General features: G+C 35.9%; 1 protein-coding gene across 5 annotated transcripts; it reads left to right on the top strand.

Moving 5' to 3' along the window:
* The first annotated feature begins 1,310 nt into the window (after positions 1–1,310).
* On the top strand, positions 1,311–25,954 carry LOC105644225 (phosphatidylinositol deacylase). Of its 5 annotated transcripts, none has more exons than XM_089723651.1 (19): positions 1,311–1,612; positions 1,817–2,172; positions 3,269–3,512; positions 3,959–4,149; positions 4,237–4,408; positions 5,777–5,914; positions 5,986–6,160; positions 7,222–7,367; positions 8,680–8,856; positions 9,075–9,185; positions 9,681–9,800; positions 10,157–10,313; positions 16,741–16,904; positions 16,991–17,077; positions 22,323–22,651; positions 23,773–23,854; positions 24,148–24,290; positions 24,391–24,664; positions 25,222–25,954. In XM_089723651.1, exons 2-19 carry the CDS (start codon positions 1,877–1,879, stop codon positions 25,543–25,545), a joined length of 3,330 nt encoding a protein of 1,109 aa, XP_089579777.1. In that variant the 5' UTR covers positions 1,311–1,612; positions 1,817–1,876; the 3' UTR covers positions 25,546–25,954. The 5 variants fall into 5 exon arrangements, with proteins under 5 accessions (XP_089579777.1, XP_089579778.1, XP_089579776.1 ...); XM_089723652.1 differs by having other exon boundaries at positions 1,837–2,172; XM_089723650.1 differs by having other exon boundaries at positions 1,847–2,172.
* Positions 25,955–27,630: the final 1,676 nt, after the last annotated feature.

Consider the following 27,630-nt stretch of genomic DNA (forward strand, 5'->3'; position numbering starts at 1 on the left):
GATTCAAATGTTTTTTTCGTGCAGAAGAAGATGACGTTGATTGTTAATCCTTGCAATCTTGGTTCTTGAATAAGTGGAGTTCAAGAATCATGTTTATATTAAGAATATTATGTTTACGTAAAATTTCTTGTGTGTTTGTTGCAGGGTTGTTGTATTTTAATGTACTTTTTAATTCAGTAATTTCTTCTTCTTGAGATACTTTTTATTATGTTTTATATAGATTTAGCTCTAATTATATGATAATTTGTTATAGTTTATTATTATTATATTTTAATTGATTTATAGTTAGTTGTTGTTGTTATTGTTATTGAATTTTAATAGATGTTTGATTGTCAAATTGTTTAATTGAGATTGAGATATTGGTTTGAATTATTTACTTAGTTTGAATTTTAATTCTTTTATTTTATTTTAATATTACTATTAATTGTTGTTTTACAATATTATAGTTTAAATTGTTTTATTATTTTAAAGTTGAATTTTAATGCACTTTTTTTTATATTTTTTGTTGCACTTCAGGTTCGGATCCGGGTTCCACAGATTGAATAAATTTATGATTAAATGGTAATTTAAACGAGTTCGGATAATATAAGGGTAATTTTAGATGGATTTGGGATGAATTTAGGTATTATTGATTTATTTTTTAACGGATTCGGGTATTTAAATGAGAATGGATTCGGATAGTTTATTTCTAGTGGGTATCCACCCGTCATCCTTACAGGCTATATTTGAATGTATGATGTACGTTTTTTGAAATTTAGTCCTAGGCTAATCTTTTCTTGGAATATAGGAGATGGAGTCTCAATTCAACTTATGATAGCGAGGAAATTGGCAAATGAGAGTGGAAAGTGAGAATCCAAAATGAAGAGGAAAGACCGTGATGGTCCATTGAAGAGTGAGAAAGGTAAATAAATATGAAAGAGAGTGTGAAGGGATGAGAGAAATTTCCAACATAGTGATAAGACATGAGAGAGAAACTTCAATTTCCAAGGCTTACGTGAAATTAAAAAATTGTGATAGGTTTAAATGAATTATGCCACATAAGTTTTCCAAATCATTTTTCACTGGAAGGTGATTAGAGTCCCCTTAATATTACAAAAATAAAATATTTAACAATTTTAAGTGGTAATTTAAAGATAAAGTACCGTAAAATGATGATCCTCTAAATTGAGATTCCATAGATGAAAATAAGCCTGGTTCTTGCAATCCCCGATGAGGTCAGATTGGTAATTTCAGACGAGCAGGGACCAAAGTGTCCATTAGCGCAAACGTGAATGGCTTTTTGATAATTTGACCCAAAACAAACTAGTCCGACCCATATTCCACTCAAATCCGGCCGTCCATACATCGGATACCCATGCGGGAGGAAAGTAACGCAGAAAGTGCCGAGATTTTCTCTGTTCTGATAGCTCAGATTCGCAAAGCTTTCTTTCCTCTGCATTTCTCCCGTCAAATGTCTCATTACTGATTCCTGTCTCTTCCATCTTCTACTCAAAGCCAAAACCTGAAATTCCAATCACTGGTTCTTCTTCGTGAACGTTGAGTTCTAAGTTCTAAACATATCATCTCAAGTTGGAACAATCAAAACCATGGAAGCCTTCGATTTATGAACAAGGCAAGCAGTTAATCTTCTCTTTTATTTTCTCGAGCAGTTCTACTCAATTTTTCACTCTCATTGTTTCTGAATCAAGTTAATTAGAATAAGGATCTATTGACTAAACTTGGATTGCTTTTTCTATAAAGTGGACTCGTCAATTTTGATGTTGCTTTTTTTTAGCTTATCAAAACTAATTGCTAATGATTTTGGCTTTTCCTAAAGATTTTGAGTAACTGAAGTAGAAATATGCAGAGTTGGTGATATAGAAGATTGATCTGGAAAATGCAAGGTTTGAGAGCCAAGCTTAGAGTGGCAGTTCTTGTTATACTAACCATATGGATTGGTCTATTGGCTTTGTATGGTTTGTTAAAGCCCATTTCAAATGGTTGTGTAATGACGTATATGTATCCTACGTATGTTCCAATTTCTACGAATGATGGTGGGTCATCTGCAAAGTACGGATTGTACTTGTACCATGAAGGGTGGAAAAAGATTGATTTCAATGAGCATCTTAAGCAGCTTAGTGGGGTTCCAGTTCTTTTTATTCCTGGCAATGGCGGCAGCTACAAACAGGCAAGGTCTTCATTATTCTTTTTTTTTTTTTTTTATTTTACTTTAATGTGGTTTGTATTGGCATATGTTGAATTTGTTCAATAACGAAGTGCTGAATGGTGCCTATGTAATGCATGCCTTGGTGCTTGCATATTGTTTTAAAGACTTTCATTTGCAGCAGTATATATGCAATATATATACGTAAAGTCCACAAGGAATTTAGCTGGCCATTAGCTCATTAGTATTTGCTATTTGGCACATTGTTTAGTATGAAAATTCTTAAAAGTTATGCATGCTTTTTAAGCAAGGTTTCTTAACTTTCTTTCCGTGGTTTCATGTTGAATAAAAATCCCAACTGTCCTTTTCATTTTTGTAGTTGCTTGTAAAACAAAATAAAGGGTGATGCAAACTTTAGGTGAAGAGGCTGAGGCGTTTAATAGTTGATAAGATTTGAAATGGTTAAGAGCCTTCTCCTGCTTAGCAATTCGTTTGTTGGTGGCATATATTTTGAATGTCTGCTTCAAATAATTGATGGAAGCAGGTTGGTGGTTGGTGGTAGTAGTTTTTATGCTTAATGTTTATGATGGTCTTTAACTAGTGGATTGTTTGTTGGCTGTGGACATGGTGAAGATTGGAGCTGGATGCACTTATGTGAGGTCTAGGGAGTTCTTCTTGCCTATGAACTGAAGTTTTTACTTTCTAGTCTATAATTTTGCCCTGGCCATAGTATTTCTTCACACTTCGATGAGGGTCAGGTTTCATATTTGTTCAAAGGTGTATAAGTTTAATGGGAAACTCAAATTCATTAAGTGAATTAGAAAGAAGTTGTGAAAGCAGGTTTATTATTCCATTTGAGTTCAAGGAAATGAAAGCATCTTTCGCAATCCCTACCAACAGCGAGCCCCCACCACAAAAACCAAAAAAGAAAAGAAATTGTTAACTTCCTTTTTCCTTTTGTTTTGACATTAATGCATTGAACAAGATCCAATATGAATTCTTATATACACCATATGCAATGGATTGATAATTATATCATGCATTGTGCATTTGTGGATCTATATGCTTGCACACACATTTTTCTTTATTTATCATATTGGCTGTATTGTTTTCCTTACAGGTAAGATCCTTGGCTGCAGAATCTGATAGGGCGTATCAAGGAGGTCCACTTGAACGGACATTTTATCAAGAGGCTATCCTGACTTCTGACGAGGGAGGGTTAGATACAAGTGTAGCTGGTTTTCAACTACCTAACCAGTATGCTAGCCGGCTGGATTGGTTTGCTGTAGACCTTGAAGGTGAACATTCAGCAATGGACGGCCGAATACTTGAAGAACACACAGAATATGTTGTATATGCTATACATAGGGTACTGCTTCTCAGTCATATTTGGATTATTGTTATATCTAAAATCTGACCTGGGTGGTGTTGTTAATTAAAATGAAATGGCATAAGCTTTACCTTTTTCAGTACATGGGAATTTCTTACATATCATGTTATATAATTGAGAAGCTAAAGTGCTTAATCCTGCATAGATAATGTAAAATGCCGTTCTTCTTTCAGAATTAGGAATGGCTTTTATTAAAGTATATTTTCTTCTAACTACGTGGGTTTGCTTCTGAACACTAAGTTATGTCAATTCATTTGTTATCTTCTTCTTTGCATGAAAATACTGTCAGTTTTCTGCCCCTCAAATGGCAATGGGTTTAAGCTCTCCTGAAGTCATTTAAACTTGAAGATTTTCAGTTTCCAACAACTCCAGATTTTTCTTTTATATATTTTAATTTCTGCAAGCGGTTCTTGTTATGCCTACAGATTTTGGATCAATACAAAGAATCTCATGATGCCCGAGAAAGAGAAGGTGCTGCAACCTCTGGTAGTTTACCAAAAAATGTGATATTGGTTGGTCATTCTATGGGTGGTTTTGTTGCTAGAGCTGCAATTATCCACCCAAATATAAGGAAGTCAGCAGTTGAGACCATAATTACGCTTTCTACACCACACCAGTAAGCTTTGCAGCTTCATTAATGTCTTTGGTTGTAAATTTCACATATTTCATATGCCTTTTTAACAATAATTTTCATTTTATTCAGGTCACCTCCTGTGGCCTTGCAGCCATCATTGGGTCATTATTTTGCATATGTGAACCAGGAATGGAGGAATAGATATGAGATTCAAAAGACTCGGACAGGACATTATGTATCAGATCCATTGCTCTCTCATGTTGTTGTTATCTCCATCTCTGGTGGCTATAATGATTATCAGGTTTGTTTAAATATTTATTTTGGTCCAAAGGTTATTGGTAGTCACATCTCTTGAGTAATTGTTATGGTATACATGGTTGGTTCTTTTAATACTCTTTGCTTTGAGTTGAAAAAATCCGCTCTCTACATTTATTGTTCTCTTATTCAATTTGTTTTGTCCTTTAAAAATTGTAACAGTTTGTATGAGTGTTTTATCTGTACCATGACCATTCTTGTGTTTTACATCGAGCAAGTAGCATCTCAGAGTAATTGCTTAGAAGTCAAAATAGTCTTTTTCTATTTATCTTATTTTTCCTTTATTGCTGGTATTGGAGCATTCAATCTAAAAGGTTAAGCTAGTCAGTTGGGAGCATAGTAATTAAAGGCGCAAGGCGCACTAAGGCACAAAGGGATGCTAGAGTGTAGGAGCTAGCCTCTAGGCGAAGGTGCGAGCCCGAGTGAAGTGAGGCGCCCAAAAAAAAAAAAAAAATTTCAAACACATAAATCCGACAATGAAAAAAAAATTTTTAAACATATAAAAAAATGAAAAAGAAAATTAGAAAAAGATGGAAAGAAACACACATAAATCAGGAAAAAAAATAGCGCAATGACAATTTATATTTTAAGATATTAGAGTAAAGATAGAGAAGAGTAGAATCAAGAAAATGGAAAAAAAAAAAAATTAAAAAGCAAATATAGGAAGAGAAATTGAGAAAGGTATATCTGAATGGTTATTGGCTAAAAACTAGATTGCAAGAGGTGAGTGCTAGATGTAGGAGAGGAGGCTAGGTCACGAAGCACATTACTGGTTTTTGTGTTGCATTTTATTTATTAATTTGCCTAAGCAGATGCTGGCTATAATACTTTATATTGCAAGAAAATCCTTAGGTGACTTCTTCAGAAAAACAAAAAAATAGAAAGGCGCGCCTTTCTTGACCTTAGGTGCAAAAAAGGAACAAAAAGGTGCACGCCTCTACCCAGAGGTGAAAACCTGAGTGAAGTTGCCCGCCTGAGGACCGTTGAGACAGAAGCCCTTGAGCCTTAAGGCGTTCCTTTAATAACTATGGTTGGGAGGCCTATGTCATGTTAAATTCTTCAAGTCTTTCATATGATTTTGATTAATGATTATTAGTGTTATTATATTAATCTCTTTATTTGTAATTTATTATTGTAACAAGGCTATCAATAGTTGAAGTTCTCTTGTTATTATCCAGAAGCAATTTGTATTTTAGCCGAGCTTTGTGGAATATACTAGTAAATCAATATGCTGGGCTGGGCATTTCTACTCTTCGCATTATTATGAAACACAGGATGTATAGCTTGATATGTTCTTGTCTATGCCCTCACTTTTTATTTGTATGATTTTGTGTATTTTTTTTAATGCTTCCAGGTACGATCAAAGTTAGAGACCCTGGACGACATTGTGCCTTATACTCATGGATTTATGATAAGTAGTACAGGCATGAGAAATGTGTGGTTATCGATGGAACACCAGGCTATTTTATGGTGTAATCAACTAGTTGTACAAGTGAGTATATTATCTGTCTTGGAACTCAAATTTAGGACTGTGTGAGCTCAAAATTTTTATATTCTCTGTAGGTATCTCATACTCTCCTTAGTCTGGTAGACTCCAGAACAGGTCTGCCATTTCCTGAAACTCAGAAGAGATTAACAGTATTTTCAAGAATGCTTCGTAGCGGGATACCACAGACATTCAATTGGATGAGGCAACCACACTCTCATGCACCCATTAAAGATATAAAAGATGCTTTTGGTAATTTTCAATTGTCATTTTATGTTTGTTTCAGCTGAAGGCTATTAAGTATTTTGAAACTTTGAGGTTTATATTAAATAATTAGGTGAAATTGCTGAAAGTAAAAAAAAAGTTCATGGTGGTTTGTAAAATTACTTTCTTGCCTTACCAAGGCATGTGATGCATCTACATGTGTGATAGATAGTTGGAAATGGAGTTGAGGAAATAGTTGTAAAAATAATGTCGAAAATAGGGAATACCAAATTGGAAGAGACTATACAGGGAATACCAAATTGGAAGAGGCTAAACTAGAGTATATAAATGGATTATATGTTAATTTATTTTCAATACATTCACAAACACTTGATATGTTTCTACAAAAAAAGAACTGAAGAGAACACTCTAGAGTTGGATAAATGTCTGATGCCAGTACAGTTTAGGGAGTGGCACAACCTTCACATCATGCTGTTATCATAAGATCAGAGCCAACCTTTTACTGTACGGCTTTTTCCTATTCCATATGTCTTTACTTTTGTGGCATTTTGCAGTAAGTACCAAATGATTCCTTTCTAGTTACTTGGAGGATAGCTACAATCTGAATAACTACTTTTAAGATGAAGGCAAAATAGCTAGAGAATTAAAACTTCTTTCGACCAGCCTTATCTTTTGAATACTCACTATAAAAAACATTGTATACCAATGCATGTGATGTACTTTCTGGACTCAAGCGATAAATCATAGGAACAACTTAGTTTTAAAATTCCTTTAGTGCCATTAGGTCAACAAGGCATTCTCTACTGCTGTTTGACCTTTAGAGGATGATTGACCGGGTCAAGGATTATCATGTGGAACTTTTACTTGAGCAGATAATCCTGTATTTGGACTTTGGTTTTTCAAGATCATTAGCATGCCAGATTTTAATATTATTGCCAGCAGAAGCCACTGTTAAGGTGCATGTAGAAAGTTCTATTCAACCTTTTACTATTTTTTTGTAGTTCATGTTATTGACTTCTTTATTTCCTTGACAAATTAGTTAAAGAGCAAAACAGTAATTTATTGGATAAACTTTATCATACTTGCAGGCTCTCAAGTGCATGCTTTATCCAGTTGTCCCAAAAATGTTCACTGGAATGATGATGGCCTTGAGAGGGATCTGTACATCCAGACTACTACTATGACTGTTTTGGCCATGGATGGGAGGAGGCGGTGGTTGGACATACAAAAACTGGTTAGCGTTGCCAAAGTTTCTCATTGATAGTGGTGAAAAGTTCAATTTATGTTTTTTATCTTTGATGTTATTGTTGCTAAGAGGGCTGATTCTGGTTCCGGATGGTTCTTAAGAGAAACCGGAACCGAACCAAAAATTTGGTTTTTTAATTTTTAGGAAACGGAGTCAGAACCGAAGGACTGAAGAACCAGGTTTATACTGAATCAAATTTTCGGTATGGTTTTGGTACAGTTTTTCACTTTTCGTTTAGGTTCTTTAGTTCTGGTTCCTGTTCCCCATTGGAAATTATTATATTTTCGAAATACGCTACAATGTTCCTTTACATAAAATATTCTAATATCAAAATAAATTTACAATATATGCTAATTAAAAAAAAAAAAAAAAGAATCAAACCGTACAAGGATAGAAATTAAAAAGTAATGGTCGATACTATATAAACATTTATGATTAACAAAGTGACACTTATAATTAAAACACTTTTTATTTAAATTATAGATATAGTAAAATACTATATAAACATTTATGTTTATCATATTGTTAAAATATTATATACAATAAGTGATGATGGGAATCATCCGATACCAATTTTTCATTTTGAATAACTAATTTCAATTTATACTCCATTTTATTATTAATTAAATAGTACCAACTAATAAAGATTTTGTTTTCAAATAATAAAATTTGATGCCTGCAACAAATAACATAATATTCTAAGAGATAGAAAAAATATATGTATAAATTGGTTTTTCGGTTCGATTCGGTTCAGTTTGGTTCTAGTACAGTTTTGGTGCGGTTCTTTATAAGAACCGGAACCAAAACCAAAATAATGAATTGCATTCAGTTCAGTACGGCTTGGCTCCTACTATCTTGGTTCTTTTTTGGTTCCGGTTCGGTTTAGCATGGTTCTTCAGTTCGGTTTGAATCCCTAGGAACCATTCACAGCCCTAGTTGCTAATATGTTTGGATTTCACTCGAGAGTTCACTTCCGTCTTTCATTTCCTTTGTTTCAGCATTCGACTTCCAAGGCATTAACATTGCTCTTCCAATATATATATATATATATATTGAATTTTGCATATAAAATGTCAAAATTTGATTGTCTTGTACTTGAACAAATATTGCTAAAACTCATTAAAGTTCTAGGATGTAGTTCAAGTTCATGAAGCTTCCTTGTTTGCACATCTATAGATTGGCTCAGCAGGTTTAGTTGTTGTGTTCTCCTCTTTCGAAAATAAATTTTTATTCATTTGATCTCCTGAATTCTTGAGCCAGCACAAGCATGAAGTTGCTTAGATTTTAACTTTTCTCATAGGGTTCAAATGGAAAAAGCCATTTCATCTTTGTGACAAATCTTGCTCCATGCTTTGGGGTTAGACTTCATCTTTGGCCTGAAAAGGCGAAATCAACTTTGGACTTTGCTGCTAGTAAAAGGGTTGTAGAAGTGACATCAAAGCTGGTGCAGATTCCTTCAAGACCAGCACCAAGACAGGTATTAAATACCTCCTTATGTTCTGAGGGGAATTTTACATTATTAGGCCTAATGTTGCTTTTCTTTTTTACATGCTTGTGTGTTGTAATGGTGAATCTTTCAATATATTATAAAGGGAGGTCTAAAATTTTCTCCTATTGAAGTTTGTTTGGACTAAACAATTGTCAAGATGAGTGGTATGTTCACTTTATTTTCTGAATATGATGCATGTTTATCAGGTTGAACCTGGTAGTCAGACAGAGCAAGCGCCACCATCTGCCATTCTTCGTTTAAGTCTGGAGGATATGCGCGGTTTCAGATTCCTGACCATCTCAGTTGCTCCTCGTCCAGTAATGTTTCCCTTAATTCTTTTTCATGACCTTCCCTTTTTCTAAACATTTGTCGAATCTGCATCAGATAGGTTTCCTCGTTTGTTTAGTCTGTTTTAACCTTGCGCCGGTCCCACAGATTGCATTTTTTTTTTTTTTTTTTTTTTTTTTTGGGAAGCAAATAATACCTTCATTTTGACTGCTAATGTGCCCAAAGTTTCCTTCCTCATTCATATGTATGCTTTTCAATGTAAATATCAAATAACATTGAATGACCTATACATTATTGATGCTTGCAGTTTGCAATGGCACAACTAACATATGAATCATGTACATTTTCGTTAGCAATTTGCTTTTTGATTTCCATATCAGCAAATTATCACTAGAAAGTTTTAATAAGCTACTTATTTTTTTATACTATAAATAACGGGTGTTAATGATTAATATCAGTTGTACCCTTCTGGTTTGTAATTCAGAATGGTGTGAATAATTGACGTATCTATTTCTGATGCTCAGAGTATTTCAGGCAGGCCTCCACCAGCAACATCCATGGCAGTTGGGCAATTCTTTAACCCAGAGGATGGGGAGAGAAATTTATCCGTTCAATCGATGCTTCTATCTACCTATTTACAAAAGGTTAATATTTCTATGAAATGGCTGAATTACTTCTGAGGTCTCTAATTAGTAGAATCTGAACACTTCTTTGGGATAAAAAATATGGGAGAAGTGCAGGTAGGTAAATAACAGGAACGAAAATAGAGACGTGAAATTTATTTTCATTCCTGAAAATGAGAGGAAGAAAAAAAGTAAAACCAAGATTTTTTTTATTAATGGTAAAATGAAATTGTCCTTTAATTTTATGAATGACAAATTTTGTTAGTGGTAACTTATTAATTTAACTCATTTGCTTTTAGTTTCCTCTCAAAGATGGGGGGAAAGTTTTGGTGAGCCCATGGGACTTCTGACTGGTGCATGACTTTCATATTGTGCAGGAAATATTTTTGGAAGAGGATCATCCCCTTGCTTTCAATCTATCATTCTCCATTAGCTTAGGACTTTTGCCTGTTACTTTTTCTCTGAAAACTATGGGCTGTGGAATTAAAAGGTCTGGGCTTCCTGCTGAAGAGGCTGGAGACATCGAAAGCATTAGTAAGGAATTTAATTTATTTCTATAGTTAGCTCAATTTTTCAATTTCTATAGGCTATGTGAAATATTGTGACCATAAATGCATTTTTGTAAATTTGGGCATGGTCGGACTTTCCTAGTGGCTGAACTCCTAGATTTCATGAATTTCGAGTGTTAGTCACCAGGTGCTCGATGCACTCGCCGAGGCGCTAAGCAAGGTGAGGGGTAGGCACCTGCTGTACAATGAGTCGAGCGCCTTCAACTAGGCATTGCCCAGGCACCAAGGCACAGCCAGGCGAGGCGTGATAGCAGCAGCAGAAAATAAAAAGAAAAGAAAGAAATTTTATGGAAGGGAAAGCTTTATTTGCTTAGTCCGTATGGAGAGGACCAGACTCCTTACAACTCTGATTAATACTTCAATAATAATATGAATAAAGAACAAGAAAACGAAATATAAATACTGACAGGAAAGCAAATCAAATCCTAAATAATTGGGAAGGTGGGGAAGTGGATAAGTGATAACTGCAGCAGAAAAATCAGGCATGTAAAGCAGTTTCTATACTCTGAGAAATTCCAGCAACTGATTAATTCCATCTTCTCCAACAGTTTTGACTTCTTCCAAACGCTCTAAACCCATGTGCAAAGCACTTGAGGAGTTAAATTTCTTTCTTGAATAAGTTTTCAGAGGCGGGTTTGTATCAGTACTCCCCCGTTGAAAACTCGACTTGTCCTCAAGGCGAAATTGAGGGAACTGGTCAACCAAGAGGTCGTACTCCTCCCAACTTGCTTCTTCTACTGGACGTTTCTCCCACTGAATGAGGAGCTCCAAAGTTGGAGTGCCTGAACGATGCAACCAGCGGTGGTCTAGGACTTTTGCAGGTGTTAATTCCAGTTCCCAATCGTCATTTACTGGCAGCGGAGCTGGTGTAGTCGGAATATGGTGGCCAAGTGCAGGTCGAAGCAATGAAATGTGAAAAACAGGATGAACCTTAGCATCGGATGGGAGCTCAAGCTCATACGCTACTGAACCAACTCGCTTGATGATTTTATAAGGTCCAAAGAACCTAGGAGATAGCTTGGCATAGCGTCGGCGAGCAAGGGACTGTTGGCGGTACGGCTGAAGTTTCAAAAGGACATAGTCACCTACTTCAAAGGATAACTCCCTGCGATGAGCATCTGCTTGTTGTTTCATACGTGTCTGGGCTTTTTGCAAATTGTCTTTGAGGATTTGAAGCATGGCATCACGTTCTAAGAGTTGTGCTTCCAAATCAGCGATGTGAGTTTCACCACGTACAAAAGGAGTTATCATAGGGGGTTCTCTTCCATAAACAATTCGAAAAGGTGAGGTGCCAGCTGAAGTGTGAAATCCTGTGTTGAAGGAATATTCTGCCCAAGAGAGGAATTTGCTCCATGAACGGGGTTGCTCCAAGGTGAAGCACCTCAGATAAGTTTCCAAACAGCGGTTCACCACCTCGGTCTGTCCATCTGTTTGAGGGTGGTAAGCAGTACTAACCCGAAGCTTAGTCTGACTTAGGCGAAAGAGCTCCTGCCAAAAAGTGCTAAGGAAGATGGCATCTCGATCTGATATGATGGAACATGGAAGGCCATGGAGGCGCACAATCTCCCTGCAAAAGATTTCAGCAACCGACTTGGCAGTGAATGGGTGAGCAAGAGGGATGAAGTGAGAATACTTGCTCAACCTATCAACTACCACTAAAATTGTGTCAAAGCCACCAGATTTAGGAAGACCAGAAATAAAGTCCATTGAGATGTCCTCCCAAATGTTGGTTGGTATCGGTAGGGGTTGTAATAGACCTGCGGGTGCCAAAGCTTGGTACTTAGCCTTCTGACAGATGAGACAATTCTGCACATAAGCTTTGACATCTTGTTTGAGCTTTGGCCAGTAAAAGGTAGAACTGAGACGTTTCAAGGTCTTCAAATACCCGCCGTGGCCTGCTGTTGGAGTGTCATGAGCTTCAGCTAAAAGTTTCTGTCGCAAAGCCATATCATTTGGGATGACCAAACGATTTTTGTAAAAAAGCTTAGAATCGGCCACATGAAAATCTGGATAGGAAGCCGAATCTGCTTGGAGGGAAGCTAGTAAATCTCGGGTATATTCATCGTCTTGTAATCCTTGGGCCCAATTGGAGAAATCGAGCGGGATAGGAATTGCAAGTGCCAAAAAGTCAGCGTGTTGTGGGCGACGTGAGAGTGCATCAGCGCCAATATTTTCTTTACCTGCTTTATAGACAATAGAAAAGTCAAAAGGTAAGAGTTTCAGAAGCAATCTTTGCTGTTCATTGGTGGAAAGGCGCTGCTCCAAGAGATATTTTAAACTTCTATGATCTGTACGAACATAAAAGTGGCTGCCCATCAAGTAATGTTTCCACTTTTGTAAAGCTAGAACCAAAGCCAAAAGTTCTCTGTCATAAGCAGATTTGAGGCGGCTGGAATAAGATAACCCTTTGCTAAAATAAGCAATAGGGTGATCATCTTGTAGCAAAATCGCTCCCACTCCCTCAGAGGAGGCGTCACACTCTACTGTAAATGGGGAGGAAAAATCTGGAAGTCGAAGAACAGGAACAGATGTGAGGGCCCTTTTGAGAGTCAAAAATGCAGAGTCGGCTACTGGGTTCCAATGGAAGGCATTCTTTTTTGTAAGAGCAGTGAGGGGCCTGGCTATCAGCCCATAATTCTGCACAAATTTCCTGTAATATCCAGTGAGCCCTAAGAATCCACGCAATTCTTTAACTGAGGAAGGAACTGGCCATTCCAACACTGCGCTGATTTTATCTTGATCTACTCCAACACCTTGAGCTGAGACGATATGACCAAGGAAGGCCACCTGCAGTTGTCCAAATAAGCACTTGGAAGGTTTAGCATAGTATTGCTGGTCACGCAATAATTGGAGAACAGTTTCCAAGTGTGATAGATGCTGTTCTAGTGAAGAACTATAAACCAGGATGTCATCAAAGAAAACAAGCACAAATTTTCTAAGATGAGGTCTAAAGAGGTCATTCATGGCTGCCTGAAAGGTAGATGGTGCATTTGTAAGGCCGAAGGGCATGACAATGAACTCGTAGTGGCCAGAATGGGTCCTAAAGGCAGTTTTGTGAATGTCGGTTGGGTTGACTCGAATTTGGTGATACCCAGATCGTAGATCAATCTTAGAAAAAATGGTGGAGCCGTGGAGTTCATCAAGTAATTCATCCACATTGGGTATTGGGTATTTGTCAGGGATGGTGATTTGATTCAAGCGTCTGTAGTCTATGCACATACGCCAGGTGGAATCTTTTTTCAGGACAAGAATAACGGGGCTAGCAAAAGGGCTAGTGGATGGGCGAATGAAGCCAGCTGCAAGTAATTCAGCAACTTGTCGCTCGACTTCGGTTTTCTGTGAGTAAGGGTGGCGGTAAGGTCTTGTGTTTGGCGGCTTTGAATTAGGTAATAAAGGTATTGAATGAGTATGGGTGCGATAAGGTGGTAAAGAGATGGGACCCTCAAATATAAATTTAAATTTTGAAATTAATATTTGAATTTCCTTAGGGATAGGGTTACTTGGTCTATAACTTTCTTTGGACAACGCATTGAGAGAAGCTTCTGCAGATTTCGGAGGCACACCTTGGAGTTTATATTGCTTGCCCTCATGGTTAAAAATCAAAAACAATTCAGCCCAGTTGGCCTGTATCGTCTGAAGTGACGCTAACCATTGGATTCCGAGCACCAAGTCTGCGCCGCCCATAGAGAAGAGATAAAAATCCTGTGTAATCGCCAAACCTGGAAGCTGAATGGTGAGATCAACACACAATTTGTTACATTGAATCACCTGCCCATTGCCGATTTGTACTCCAAAGGCCGGAATTATTTTTTCCGGTAATTGCAAAGTTTCCACCAGCTGATCAGAAACAAAGTTATGGGTTGACCCACTGTCAACCAGAATTAGGACCTTACGTCCTTGAAGGGTTCCTTGCAGCTTCATAGTTGCACAAGAATTCTTGCCCAAAATAGCATTAAATGAAATTTCAGCAAGGTTAGTAGGATCTTGGGCAGCTTCTTCCTCTTCCTGCTCCAATTCATCCAGCTCCATTAGGGTTAAAGAGGCAGTCTTGCAGCGATGTCCAGGTGCATACTTCTCATTGCATCTAAAACACAAGCCACGAGCAATGCGATTCTGACGTTCAATGTCCCATGGCTTTGCTGGGTCCTTGCATGCGCCAACCTGTGGAGTGGGAAGCAATGGTTTTGTAGGAGCAGAAGGTGGTTTTGTGGGTGTTGTCCAAGTTTGAGATCGTGCCCCACGAGATGAGCCTAATTTTTGCTCAAACTCGATGGCCAAGCTCATAGCTTGGTAGACTGTCCTTGGCTTGTGAATCCGGATATCTGCTTTTAGTTCTTCTCGCAATCCATTAAGGAAGACACCAAGGAGACAATGCTCTGGCCAATTGGAAACACGGGCAGATCTCTTGGCAAACTCCTGACGATATTCCTGAATGGAACCTGTTTGCTTGATATTGCATAAATGCTCGTCGGGGTTCTGGAATTCAGCAGGTCCATAATTCTCCTGAAGAGCCTTTACCAATTCATTCCAGTATAACAGTGGTTTTTCATTATTAAGCCAAGCAAATAGGTCAAGGGCATCTCCTTCGAGGTACATGGTGGCAACATCGACCTTCAACTCTTCTGCAGTTTGATAATATCGAAAGTATTTTTCAGCCTTTAGGATCCAACCACGTGGATCGCCTCCCTCAAATCGTGGAAACTCCATCTTAGTGTGAGGACGGCGCTGAAAATTTCTGGAACCCCATGGAGAATTGTGTTCCTCTGCTTCATCATCTTCCCAGGCATTTCGGTGTGAGTAATGTTGGTCAGCAGCAGATGCAGGACCTTTGGCTCGTGATTGAGCTTTCATAGCAGCATCCATAGCTTCCATCTTAGAAGCAAGGTAAGCAAGCTGCTGTAGAACAGTTTCTGTAGTGGAATCGGGTATGGGAATTTGTGGTTTGGGTGGAGGTGGAGGCGGTTGTGGTGGTGGGTTATCATTTGAGGTGGAGGCTCGGGTGGACACTACCATGATTGGCTCTGATACCAGTGATAGCAGCAGCAGAAAATAAAAAGAAAAGAAAGAAATTTTATGGAAGGGAAAGCTTTATTTGCTTAGTCCGTATGGAGAGGACCAGACTCCTTACAACTCTGATTAATACTTCAATAATAATATGAATAAAGAACAAGAAAACGAAATATAAATACTGACGGGAAAGCAAATCAAATCCTAAATAATTGGGAAGGTGGGGAAGTGGATAAGTGATAACTGCAGCAGAAAAATCAGGCATGTAAAGCAGTTTCTATACTCTGAGAAATTCCAGCAACTGATTAATTCCATCTTCTCCAACAGTTTTGACTTCTTCCAAACGCTCTAAACCCATGTGCAAAGCACTTGAGGAGTTAAATTTCTTTCTTGAATAAGTTTTCAGAGGCGGGTTTGTATCAGCGATATGTGGGCGAGTGCCTCAAACAAATTTTGCTATTTCCCTCTGCAGATATTAAAATATTAGGTTTAAGAATATATATATATATATATATATATATATATATAAAGAAAGCGGCTGGAATACAGAAAGTTTGATAGCCATTAATAGGTCAAAATATAACACATAAATATGGAAAAGAAAAAAGTTGCTGAAATTGGAAAGTTTGACAGCCATTAAATATCTAGATCAAAATCTAATCTAACCATTAAAAATAAGTACGACAAAATGGAGGAGAAAAAAGAAAGTGGATACAAATTGGAAGTTTGATAGCCAACAAAAGAATTAGGTTAAATTAACAAAACAATTCAACGTTTTGACTCTTCAACATTTTATCTAGAATTCTAAATTATCCAATGTTCTTTTCTAGAATGAATTTTTGAATGCACAATTCAAAATGCATATTGCATGACATAGTTTTGATTCTTTAATAATATATCTATTCTAAATCATATAATGCCTTTTGGAACCAATATAAAATTCTAAACTTTGAGTTATCTGGAATTCCTCACTTCACTTGTACGAGCCCCTTGGGCAATGGGAGGACCTTGTGGCCTCAAGGGCGCCTAGCGCTTTTGATATTTTCTGTACTTTTAAACCTCTCATGTTTGTTTCCCTGGTGGACTGAACTGTGCTTAAGTCTTAAACTATTACAAACTCGGTCCTGATATGTGCTTCTACCCTCTTCAATTTCATATGCTAGGTTTAGCCTTTTAGCATTTGTAATAAATTTATCCTTGAAATATCTGACCTCTAATCGGATCTTAGGGAAACTCACTTTTTGGACATTTTGTTAGATTTGAATTTAACATAGATTCACTTGATAAGAGTTTCTAAATCCTCAAATATGTACCATTCCTCATATCCTTTATATATTTCCTTAATAATCAAAATTTCTGCTAATCTAGCTTTCTTGGTATTTCAGGGCTTTGCAAACTGCGGTGTTTTCCACCTGTAGCACTTGCATGGGATCCTACTTCGGGTCTTCACATCTTTCCTAATTTGTATGGTGAAACTATTGTTGTTGACTCCTCACCAGCAACGTGGAGTTCTGTTCAGGGATCTGAAAAAACGACTGTTCTGTTGCTGGTACAAAGTTTTTTATTTATTTGAATTGTATAACTAGTTAATTTAGTGTTATATATTTATTTATTTTGTTCAAATTCTCTTTGCAGGTTGATCCTCACTGTTCTTATAAAATAAGTTTCGCTGTTTCTGAGACGGCAGCAGCAAGCAGGTTTTTGCTTTTGTATAGTTCTCAGGTGATTTTAGAGTCCTGATGCGACATTTTGTGCTTGTGCAATGTTTGCCTCTTCTCTTTCTCTGCTTCATGTCAATTTTGGGATCCTGTTTTCTTGCAGTTTCTTCTCATCATAGTTGCTATGATTTGTCAATGGTTTAATTAATTATTGTTTGAGTGATTCCTTAGACATTGATTCTCTGTGATTGGATGTGATTCACCTTTCAAGAGAACCCAATTAGAATGTACATGTGGTGTTCTGGTGTAAAATTGGCCATGTTGATATCGCGATGACATTATTTTGTCTTTCACATTACTATATGAAGCTTAAGGTCTGTGATTAGGATTGTGTAGAACAGGTATGGCAAATTGGATACCTTGTTGTGACCACCCTAGATCCTTTAGATCACTTGATTCTTTCTGATTCACTCCAAATGACTTTTTCTTTGAGGAACCATATGGTGTTTGGGGATGTAATTACTAAGAAAATTTTCCTATCTATTAATGATTCAAAACATTGCCATCCAAAAAAATATATCTTCTGTAAAAGGAATATTAATCAAAAGAAGAAACAAAAAGAAAAACAAAAGGACAGAAGTTTCTTGTTGTGATCATGAAAACTGGGCAATCAATATGCATATTTATATATTGTACGAACTCTGTGATCAAGAAACAAAATAATATATTTTGTTGAAGCATGCATTTTAAGTATTCAATTTTTAGTTGGACTGAAACTTTGTTTGTTTTTGGAAAATAACTTATTTTTGGGAAATATTTTTTCTAAATAATTTATTCTCTATTGTTTAGTTGCAATATTGAAAATTAGTTAAAATTATTTGTTAAGGATTTGTTGTAAATAGAGTTCTATTAGGAGTTAGATTCCTAATTAGTTTATGATTTGTATTCCTAAATAGCTAGGTAGCATAGGAATTCCTTATATATAGACCTATGTAATCGATTGATGAGATACAAGAAATACAATTACAATATAATCTCTCAACATGGTATTAGAGCCTTCCATTAAAAAAAAAAAAAAAAAAAAAAAAGAAATTTCCAGGAACTTCCTTACGAGAAGACACTGCCACCCTAGGAAGCCTTTCTAGGGTTAGTATTTTGCCTCACCGCCCATCCTGGTATATTCTCCAGCCACCGATCAGCGACACCCCAGAATCAGGTCGCCGGATTCCAAGCGAATGGCCACCACTCACCACCTCTTTCTTCCTGCTCTGGTTCACGTGCTGGCGCATGTCCAATGGTCTTTTTCACTCTGGTTCCTCTCTCCGATGTTGGCTTGAAGAGAGACGTGCAACCCAGTGAGTTGCATCGTCATTGTTGGGCTTATTCAATAGGTTTGTTTGCTGCGATTCTGTTGCAGCTATGTTGGGCAGTCCTCTGCTACTGTTGTTGCTTTAATTTGCTGAGGAAACATATTTTTCCTTTGCTGTGACAATTGGTTTAGGTAATTTTCGGTGATTTTCTAGTGATTCCTTTTTCCATTAGGGTTTAGTACTGCACCTTTGCTGCAGTTACAAGTATTCTGCTTTTGAACCTTCTCCTTTGTCGAGAGCAGTGCAACCCCCAATATTTCCTGGAAGAAGGATGATAACACTTGTATCCTTTTTGAGTAGTAGAGTAACCAACAAACACACACTTCAAGGCTCTAGGATCTAATTTGCGAAGACCATTCTGATGAACAAAGCAAACACATCCAAAGACTTTAGGAGGTACAATGTAAGGGCTTTTTCCTTGAAGAACCTCTAATGGAGTTTTAAAATTCAAAGTACGGAGAGGCATACGATTGATAAGGTAAGCAGCAGTCAAAATAGCATCCCCCAATATGGTTTGGGAAGATTCATAGTGAACATAAGGGACCTAGCTACTTCCAGTAAATGCCTAATTTTCCTTTCTGCTACTCCATTTTGAGCACTAGTATTGACACAACTAGTCTGATGGATAATACGATTAGAATCTAAATAGGTACGAAAATCGGCATTCATGTATTCAGTACCATTATCAGTTCTTAGGATTTTAACATGCGCATCAAATTGAGTACAAATCATTTATGAAAATTCTGAAAACACGGAAAAACTTCATTTTTTGTTTTCATCAAATAAACCTAAGTCAATCCAGTGCAACAATCAATAAAGGTTACAAACCATCTATAACCAGAAAGAGAGACAGTTTTAGTAGGACCCCAAACATCAGAATGAATAGTAGCAAAAGGAATCAAATTTTTAATATTAATCGGAGAATAAGAATGTCTGGTGTGTTTGGCAAGTTCACAACCATCACATACTAATGAATTAAAATCACATTTAGCAGACAAAGTGGGAAATAAACGTCCTAAAACAGAAAAAGAGGATGTCCTAATCTCCTATGCCATCGAATAACTTCATCGGAAGGATTTCTAGAAGTTCCTAACAAAGCTTGACTGGTACCCGAATTTGAAAAACGACAAATGTCATCCAACAGATACAGTCCATCGCGCAAGCTACCACTGCCAATCATTCTCCCTGTGTTCAGTTCCTGAAATATACAATGAGGCGGGTAAAAAGTTACTTTGCAATTAAGTGCTTTTGTGATTAAGCTGACAGATAACAGATTAATAGGAAATCTGGGACTATGAAGAACATGAGAGAGTTTAATATTGGAAGTACAGTCAATAGAACCTGTGCCAGCAATTGGTATTAAAGAGCCATCCGCAATGCGAATTTTGTCTGTGCCTTGATATTTAGAATATGTGAGGAAATGTTTTATAGAGCCTGTTGTATGTTTATTTGCTCCTGAATCTATAACCCAAGAGGGTTTTGCAATTTTTGCAAGAAAGGTAAGAAAAGCATTACCTGAATTAACAAAATTGGAGGCCGCAGTCTGAGTTGAGGACGAATCAAGCTGTGACAATAATCGTTTCAGGGACTGAATCTCCTTATCAGAAAAGCTTCTAGTAGTAGATGGTTCCTCAAATAAAGCTCCACTATTAGATATATGTGCCTGTGGTCTGAAAGAACTGACCCGCTTTCCTCCATGCCCTTTAGTTGGGCGTCCATGTAATTTCCAGCAGAACTCCTTGGTGTGCCTGTTCTTACCGCAATAGTCACAAAATAAATGATCTCTATCTGAAGAACTGTTCTTTGTAGGCTGAATATGTTCTCTTGCAGAATTAGCAATCAACCCTACTTTGTCAATGGTAGATTTGTGAACCATAGCGTTCCTCCTAGTCTCCTCTTGCTGTACAAATGAGTATGCTTGTTGTAAGGATGGAAAAGGATCTCGTCCAAGAACTTGGACTCGAATATGATCATTCTCGTTATTTAGGCCAGCCAGAAAATCATACACGTTCTACTTCAATCAACTTCTGAACTTGAGTGGCATCATTAGTACATCTTGCTTGAAAGTCTTGATAATAATCTAGTTCCTGCCATAACCCACTAAGTTCCGCAAAATACTGAGCGATGGTCAGATCTCCCTGCTTGGTTTCATGAACTTTCTGTCGCAATTCATACCTCTGAGCATAGTTTCCAGTTTGTGAATATGTCTGTGAAGCAGCATTTTATATCTTCTTAGCTGTATCAAGAAGCAAATATCCTCGGGAAATAGTTGGCTGCATAGAATTTATTAACCAAGACATAATAAGAGAATTCTCGGATTTCCATTTGTTAAAACCCGGATCTGTCGAAACTGGTTAGTCGCTCCACCATCAAGGTATCCTTGCAAACCTCTTGCTTCAATAAATAATAAACAAGACCGAGGCCAAGCCAGGTAGTTTGTTCCATCTAACTTCACTGGACTAATTTGAAGTGAGGGATTCTCTGAGTGAAAACTTATATCCACCTTCTTTCCGTCACTCATACTGTCAGATTAAAAAAAAAATTCAAACAGAAGTGTGAAGGACCAGCAGTGGCAGAAAAAACACCGAAAAAAACGGAAAAAAAAAATTCCAAACACAAAACTGTTGCTGAAGAACAGTAGGGGAAAAATCTCCACAAGTCGTCGAGCTTGTCGGAACAAGAAATGTCGACGGAGCTCGCCGGAAACAGCCCCACGAGCCGGCGCGTGAAGAACGGCCGAAGTCTTCTGGAGGCGCGTGTGCACACGCGCTTGGTCGAACGGCGATGCGGCTTGGACGGAGGGTCGATCGGCGGTCCCTCTTCCTTCTGAGGTGGGCGGTGACGGCCAACTCCCACTCTCGGCGGCACTGTTTGTATCTCAGTCCTATTTCAAACCGAAACCGTTGCCGAAAAATTCACGGTAATGGCTTTGATACCATGTAGAAATTAAAGGAAAGAATATGTTTTTATTTCTTTCAATTTGTGATGTATTTTCAACCTCTACTCCACTATATATATACAAAAATTGTTCCAATATAGGAAGTAATCTAAATAGGAATATCCCTAAACTAGGAAACATAATCTTTACACTAGTTAGGAATAAACCTAAACTAAGAAACACAATATTTACTTTAATCACAAAGATTTCAACACTTATATATAGACCTATGTAATCGATTGATGAGATATAAGAAATACAATTAAAATTTTTATCTAAGAAATAGGAAAATATTTCTAATTATAAAACTTCGTATTATAAAAATTTATAAAATATGAAAGAAATACATAACAATAATCAGTTGTGGTAGTTACCAGTCAATGATGGTAGCTGGTAGCTAGTGATTGGTGTTGGTTAAAGGTGGTCGGTAATAGTGACTATTGGTGATCGTTGGATTTATTGTGTTATAGTAAGTTTGTTAATGTTTGGAAAATGTTTCTTTTTCTTAAAAAGAGACGTCACTTTCTTTTAAAATGACATAATTTTTCCTTTAGCCAGGAAAATATTTTCTGTTGGCTAATTTTCTTGAGTGTCTTAAATATTGGAAGACCTAGAAAATGTTATACAGGAAAATATTATCCGGAAACAAATGGAATCTATGAAACAGCGGTAGTTATGAGCTGTTGTACTAAATAGATGTAATTGGCCAATTATCCAATATTTTCAGAAGGAACTTACAGTTGTAGAATTACTTGAAGCTCATATATGAGTGACAGTTTCAATGCCTAAAATCTTTTGTGAACTTATATGATATGTTTGCCAAAATGCATTTAGAAATACATATTTGGTTCCATATAGTGATTTTGTCCTTATCAAAGGAGAGTTAGTAATATGTTATACTGGATTCTATACGGATATGAAAGCTTAACTTTTGCTGGTATTATTTAAAGCTTGGCGAAAAAACTAAGCTGTATCATGTTATGGGATTTTCTTCTGTGCAGATAGTTGGTTTCTCCATTGCAGCTATCTTTTTTGCTCTAATGCGGCAAGCACATGCGTGGAATCTTGATTTGCCCCTCCCTTCAATGTTGACAGCTGTGGAATCAAATTTGAGAATGCCATTACCGTTTTTACTTCTAGGGGTCATACCCATTTTGTTTTCTTTGCTCATTTCCTTGCTGATGTCTCAACCCCTTCCTCCATTTGCAAGCTTCATCATCATTTCAGTGATTTGCTATTTATTTGCAAATGGGTTCATAATTCTGCTTACATTTGTTTCCCAATTGATCTTCTATGCGGCTGCCATCATGCATGTTTTCATCAAGACAAGGTTTGTAAGCTTAGCTGCCTTTATCTTTTATGCTATACTTATTCAGTGATGTGTTTATTAATGTTAGAAATGGCGGTGAAAAGGAAAAGAGGAGATGGGAGAGATAGTGAGATACTTCATGGTTCTGATATTAACTCCATTTACAGTTAGCTGTCTTTTGTTATGGAGCCCAAAGATTTTGAAGTATCATGTGCTTAAAACTGTTTTATAATTGAATTTCAACAAAATCACTGGGAGCATATGTGTTCTTAGCTCCTACATGTAAGGAACATTGTCTTTTGTAAACTTATCCATCAGCTGGTTGATTTCACTTTTTAAGCATGTTATATATATTTTTGATAGGATTGCTTTAATTATGTCAGACTAGTTTTTTTTTTTTTTTTTTTTTTTTTTTTTTTTTTCTTTTGATATGTTCAAGTGAAAAACCACTAGATAACACAACTCAACATCCAAAACATTGTTATTCTACTGGACTTGGATTGAAGAGAGGAGAAAAACTGTAACTAGGAATTACTTGTTGAATAAATATGCTTTTTTCCTGCATGTCAAGGACCTTCAGTTCTGATCCAGTGTAAACAAAAGATGTCCTTCAACCAGAATTTGGCCAAACTGCATGGTTATTGAAGGAAAATAGAATAGATATTGTGTACTGTAGTATTTTACTAGTTATTTTATTTTTGCTTTTGATAGACAGTACTGGTTTCTCTTGTATTTGGCTATTCTTTTTCCAATGAAACTAGGGTGCTATTCTAATCTTAGAACCTCCTTTAAAGAGAATTTTGAGAGATTTTTAGAAGCCATCATTCCCAGTGATTGTTAAAATTCTATGGTGTTCTTAGAAAAGCTGTTTAATACTTTTTCTGGGAATAGATGATGGGCCAATGACAGATTTTCTGAATTAAATTATTAAATTTTCAGTCGTTTCTCAGCAGCTTTACCTTGATATTTGTTTTTAGCCTTTAATTACAGATTCTATTGCTTGAAATTTGATAATTTATGAAATGTTTAGAGGAATCTAACTGATGGAAGCCTCTTTTGTTCTAATATATAATATATATGTATGTATGCATTAGCTTTAGCTACTACTATATTTACTGAATAAGGAAAGTTAATACTTGTAGGTGGCAAGGATGGGAAGGAAATTTTTGCTTAGGATTCCTTCATTGGTTTATTAATCTCTCCTCCAGTTTTTTTTCATTAAAGGTGAGCTCTAACCTGTCGTACAAATTCTATAATCAGAATGGTAGCAGTAGACTGTGTAACCTGAGCTAAGCACGCTCTTCGTTTGTAACACTCTACTTGAATTCTGGTCCTGGGTTTCACTTCAAGGCAAGGGATAGTCCACTTGGGTGTTATACCCAAAAAATATAATTCTTTGGATGGTCCATTTTGATTGATATGTCTTTATTTTCCTGCTGGGACTCTTTCCCTACTCATTTTTCTTTTCCCCTGGTTGATGCTTTGACTTATTTTCTTGATATAATTTATTTATAAAGCAGGTCGTAAGGGTTCTAAGAGTCAATCCCGTACTTGTAACTGCACTGACTGCAATTACCCTTGGATGCTTTGTTCATCCAGCGCTGGGTTTATTCATACTTCTCTCGTATCATGCATTATGCTGTCATAATGCATTGTGCAGGTACTTTTGAAGCTTTAACTTCTACATGCATTGTTTTACACACTTTGTTCCAGTGCTTTTTGTGGATACATCCTAAGAGTTGTTCCATGTTCTGTAACAGTTTTTTGACGGCTTCCTTTCGCAGTCATGCACGGAGAAAGGAACTGTTTGATTTTAAAGATCAAGGAAATGGAAGAACTGAGGAATTGGCATCTGAACATGAAAGTGTTTTCAACCGGAATTCACCAATTGAGGAGAATAGCATGGGTAGTCCAAACTCTTCAAAAAGTTTCGGTGACACACAATTAGAAATCTTCCATCACCAACAAGGCTTGCTGATCCTGCATCTTCTTGGAGCACTGATGTTTGTCCCCTCTCTTGTGGCTTGGTTGCAGGTGCGAATGATTTATCTGTTCACTTTATGGGGTATAACCACTGCATCTATCACTTCTTTGACATCTTGAATGTGTCTGGATCATCAATTTTTTTCCCTGGCATGCCACTAGCCAAATTAATTCCTAAAATAGTGCACAGATATGGGACTTGAATAATCTACTATAAGTTGTACCAAGTTTTCCAACCATGGAGAAAAAGTAATATATCTAATCTTAAACTCGAATGTCATATGGGCTTGGAAGAAATAGTTCTTTCACACATTATTAATGCTTTGTTTCCTGTCGGATAAACCCTTGTTATACATACTCTTCAGTCATGAATTTTTTTTTTTCCAAAATGCAAAATGATAGATACAGTATACCTCCAAAAAAAAAAAAAAAAAAAAAAAAAAAAAATGTTTGAGCCAAGTGGTTGTGACTTGAGCATTTCTACCAGTACCAGGATGTGTTAGCATAATTTTGATACTAACGAACCAATTCTCTTTGATGTAAGAAAAGATAGGTTCTTCATTCATTCAGTTAAATGTCTTCGTATTGAAAATTGTGTATGATTGCAGAGAATAGGATTGGGTCATAGCTTTCCATGGTTCCTGGATTCAGCTCTTTGCATTGGGGTCATTCTTCATGGTATCTTTAATTCGAAACCCGAGAGCAATTCCCTGTTTGCCTTCCCAGCCATTCTTGGTAAGGAATTGAGATTGGATTTTGTCTACCTACTTGCTGGCTATTATTCCTATCTCTCTGGCTTGGGCTTGGAACCATACAAAGTATTTTATGCCATGTCTGCCATAGGGTTCATATCCTTTGTTTTGAAGTTATTACAGAGCAGGGAGAAGGGAGAGCCGCGTTTTGGAAAAAAGAAGCATTCTCATAAACAATAAACTAGCTTCTTCTGAAACTCATACATAAATACATTGCAGAGGTCACTGCACAATCCTCATCATGTCCCATTTCTAGGGATCTGGAATCCACTTTACTTGCAGGTGAGGAATGTAACCTAAACTATGGATCCAAGATACGAGTAATGGAAAAAAAGGTAAAAGGGAAAATTTGTTGTGATTTTAGTTAGGCAATTTTTTTGCAGTGGTGCATTTTTTGTATATGATCATCATTTTGGTCTGAGGTTGGTGAGAACTTGATTAGCAAGTGAAATGAGAGATTGATTTTGTAACATTACGCTGGTGGAAAATGTTCTTACAAATTGCAGAAGTGTAACTCACCCCGAGATATCGGACCAGTTAATTGGTTTGTAATACTACTAGCTGCTTTATTACAAGAGGATTGAAGTAATGTGTTCTTGCGTTTTGCCCATTTTTTATAATTAGATATGATGATTTCTCATGTTTCAAAGTTAAAATAGTGTAATGGGTCATCAGGCAAAAACTATCTATCCATTCTGCACAATTGCGTCCCCATAATCTTGTAATGGTTAAAGATAGATGGGGAATTTTCTTTAAAGATAGTGTGAGCCTCTATCCTCAATACTCTTATTGTGCTCAACTTTAAATCTCTAGGGTGGGCATTTTCCTGGTTTGGGTCAAATTGAATTAAATTAATACAAACCGAGTAACTGAATATTTTGAGGATAAAAATCAAATTGAACCAATTAGTGCATTGAATCAAAATGAATAACTTTGTTAAGAAATTATTATGTTGGAGCTCGATTTGTTTGAGGTTTATATATTGAATTTAAACTCAGTTCGTTAACATTAACTCAGAGTTGGATCTCGCATTTAAACTCTCAACATTAACTTAAGAGTTGGATTTCGAATCTACACTCTCGCTAAGAGCTTAATAAGAGGTATTCAATTTGAATACATGTTTCCAATTACTCAATAATACAATAATAATAATATTATTGAAATATTGTGATAATTAAAATGGTGATAATTGGAGAACTATGTCAACAATATAGTTAATTAAAACTATATTACTAGTTGTCAAAATTAATAAATAAATTCTATTACTTATGATTATTTATGTTTAATCATTTTTGAAAAAATTTATGTTTAATCATAATACTATATGTTATAATGATATTAAAGTTAACTAAGATCATTATAATTTCAATTATTCATATATAATTAATTTATATGAAATAGATAATATAAACGTAGGCTGGATATATGGAAAGAGTTCTCAGGTTCGATCTTCACTAATCCCCCAGCCGGATTAGACGGTCTTAATAACAGGTTCGAATACTGATGATTTGAAAAAAAAAAAAAAAAAAAAGACAGATAATATATTTATTCATATATACATGTACACACACATATAAGTCTATAATCTATTTTATATATACATAAATTTTTTTATTTAACGCAAGACTATATATACTTACTAGTTAAATTATTTATATATATGTATAAGAAATTACATAATTAACTATATAGAAATTATTAATCCAATTATTTTTTTTGAGGGGAATATTATCCAATTATTAGTTTTATAGTTTAAAGTAAAAATAATATATATTAACTAACATATATATTAATTGAGGAAAGTTTTAGATTTATTTTGATTTAAAATGATGCAGTTTAATTAAATTAGTTATGATATAAATAAGTATAATTAAAAATCAATAAATATACTTTAATCGGTTATTTACAATTTATTTTTAAAGTGAAAAGTTGTATATAAATATTGCTATAAAATGTTGATTAGATCATATTCAAAACTATGTAGCTTTTGTATAAAAACATGTTCTCTATTTTAATATATTATCTAATTATAATTTCATTTCACTACAATAAGCAGTTTGTTGAAGTTCAAATTATAGCTTATTAAACTTCAACTTATTCATTTAGATAATAAAAAAAACAAATTTATTTATTCATTTAAATTATATTAACAAGTTATTTATCTAAATTTGCAAATCAAATTTTAACCGAATCAAAATTTATTTTTAAACTGATTCAATAAGCTATGTAACTTATTAGATGAAAAGATAAAATTACCCTTATAAC

This window comes from Jatropha curcas, chromosome 7 (assembly GCF_041381405.1).
Source record: "Jatropha curcas cultivar XTBG-Jc1 chromosome 7, XTBG_Jcur_1.0, whole genome shotgun sequence".
Classification (NCBI taxonomy): domain Eukaryota; kingdom Viridiplantae; phylum Streptophyta; class Magnoliopsida; order Malpighiales; family Euphorbiaceae; genus Jatropha; species Jatropha curcas.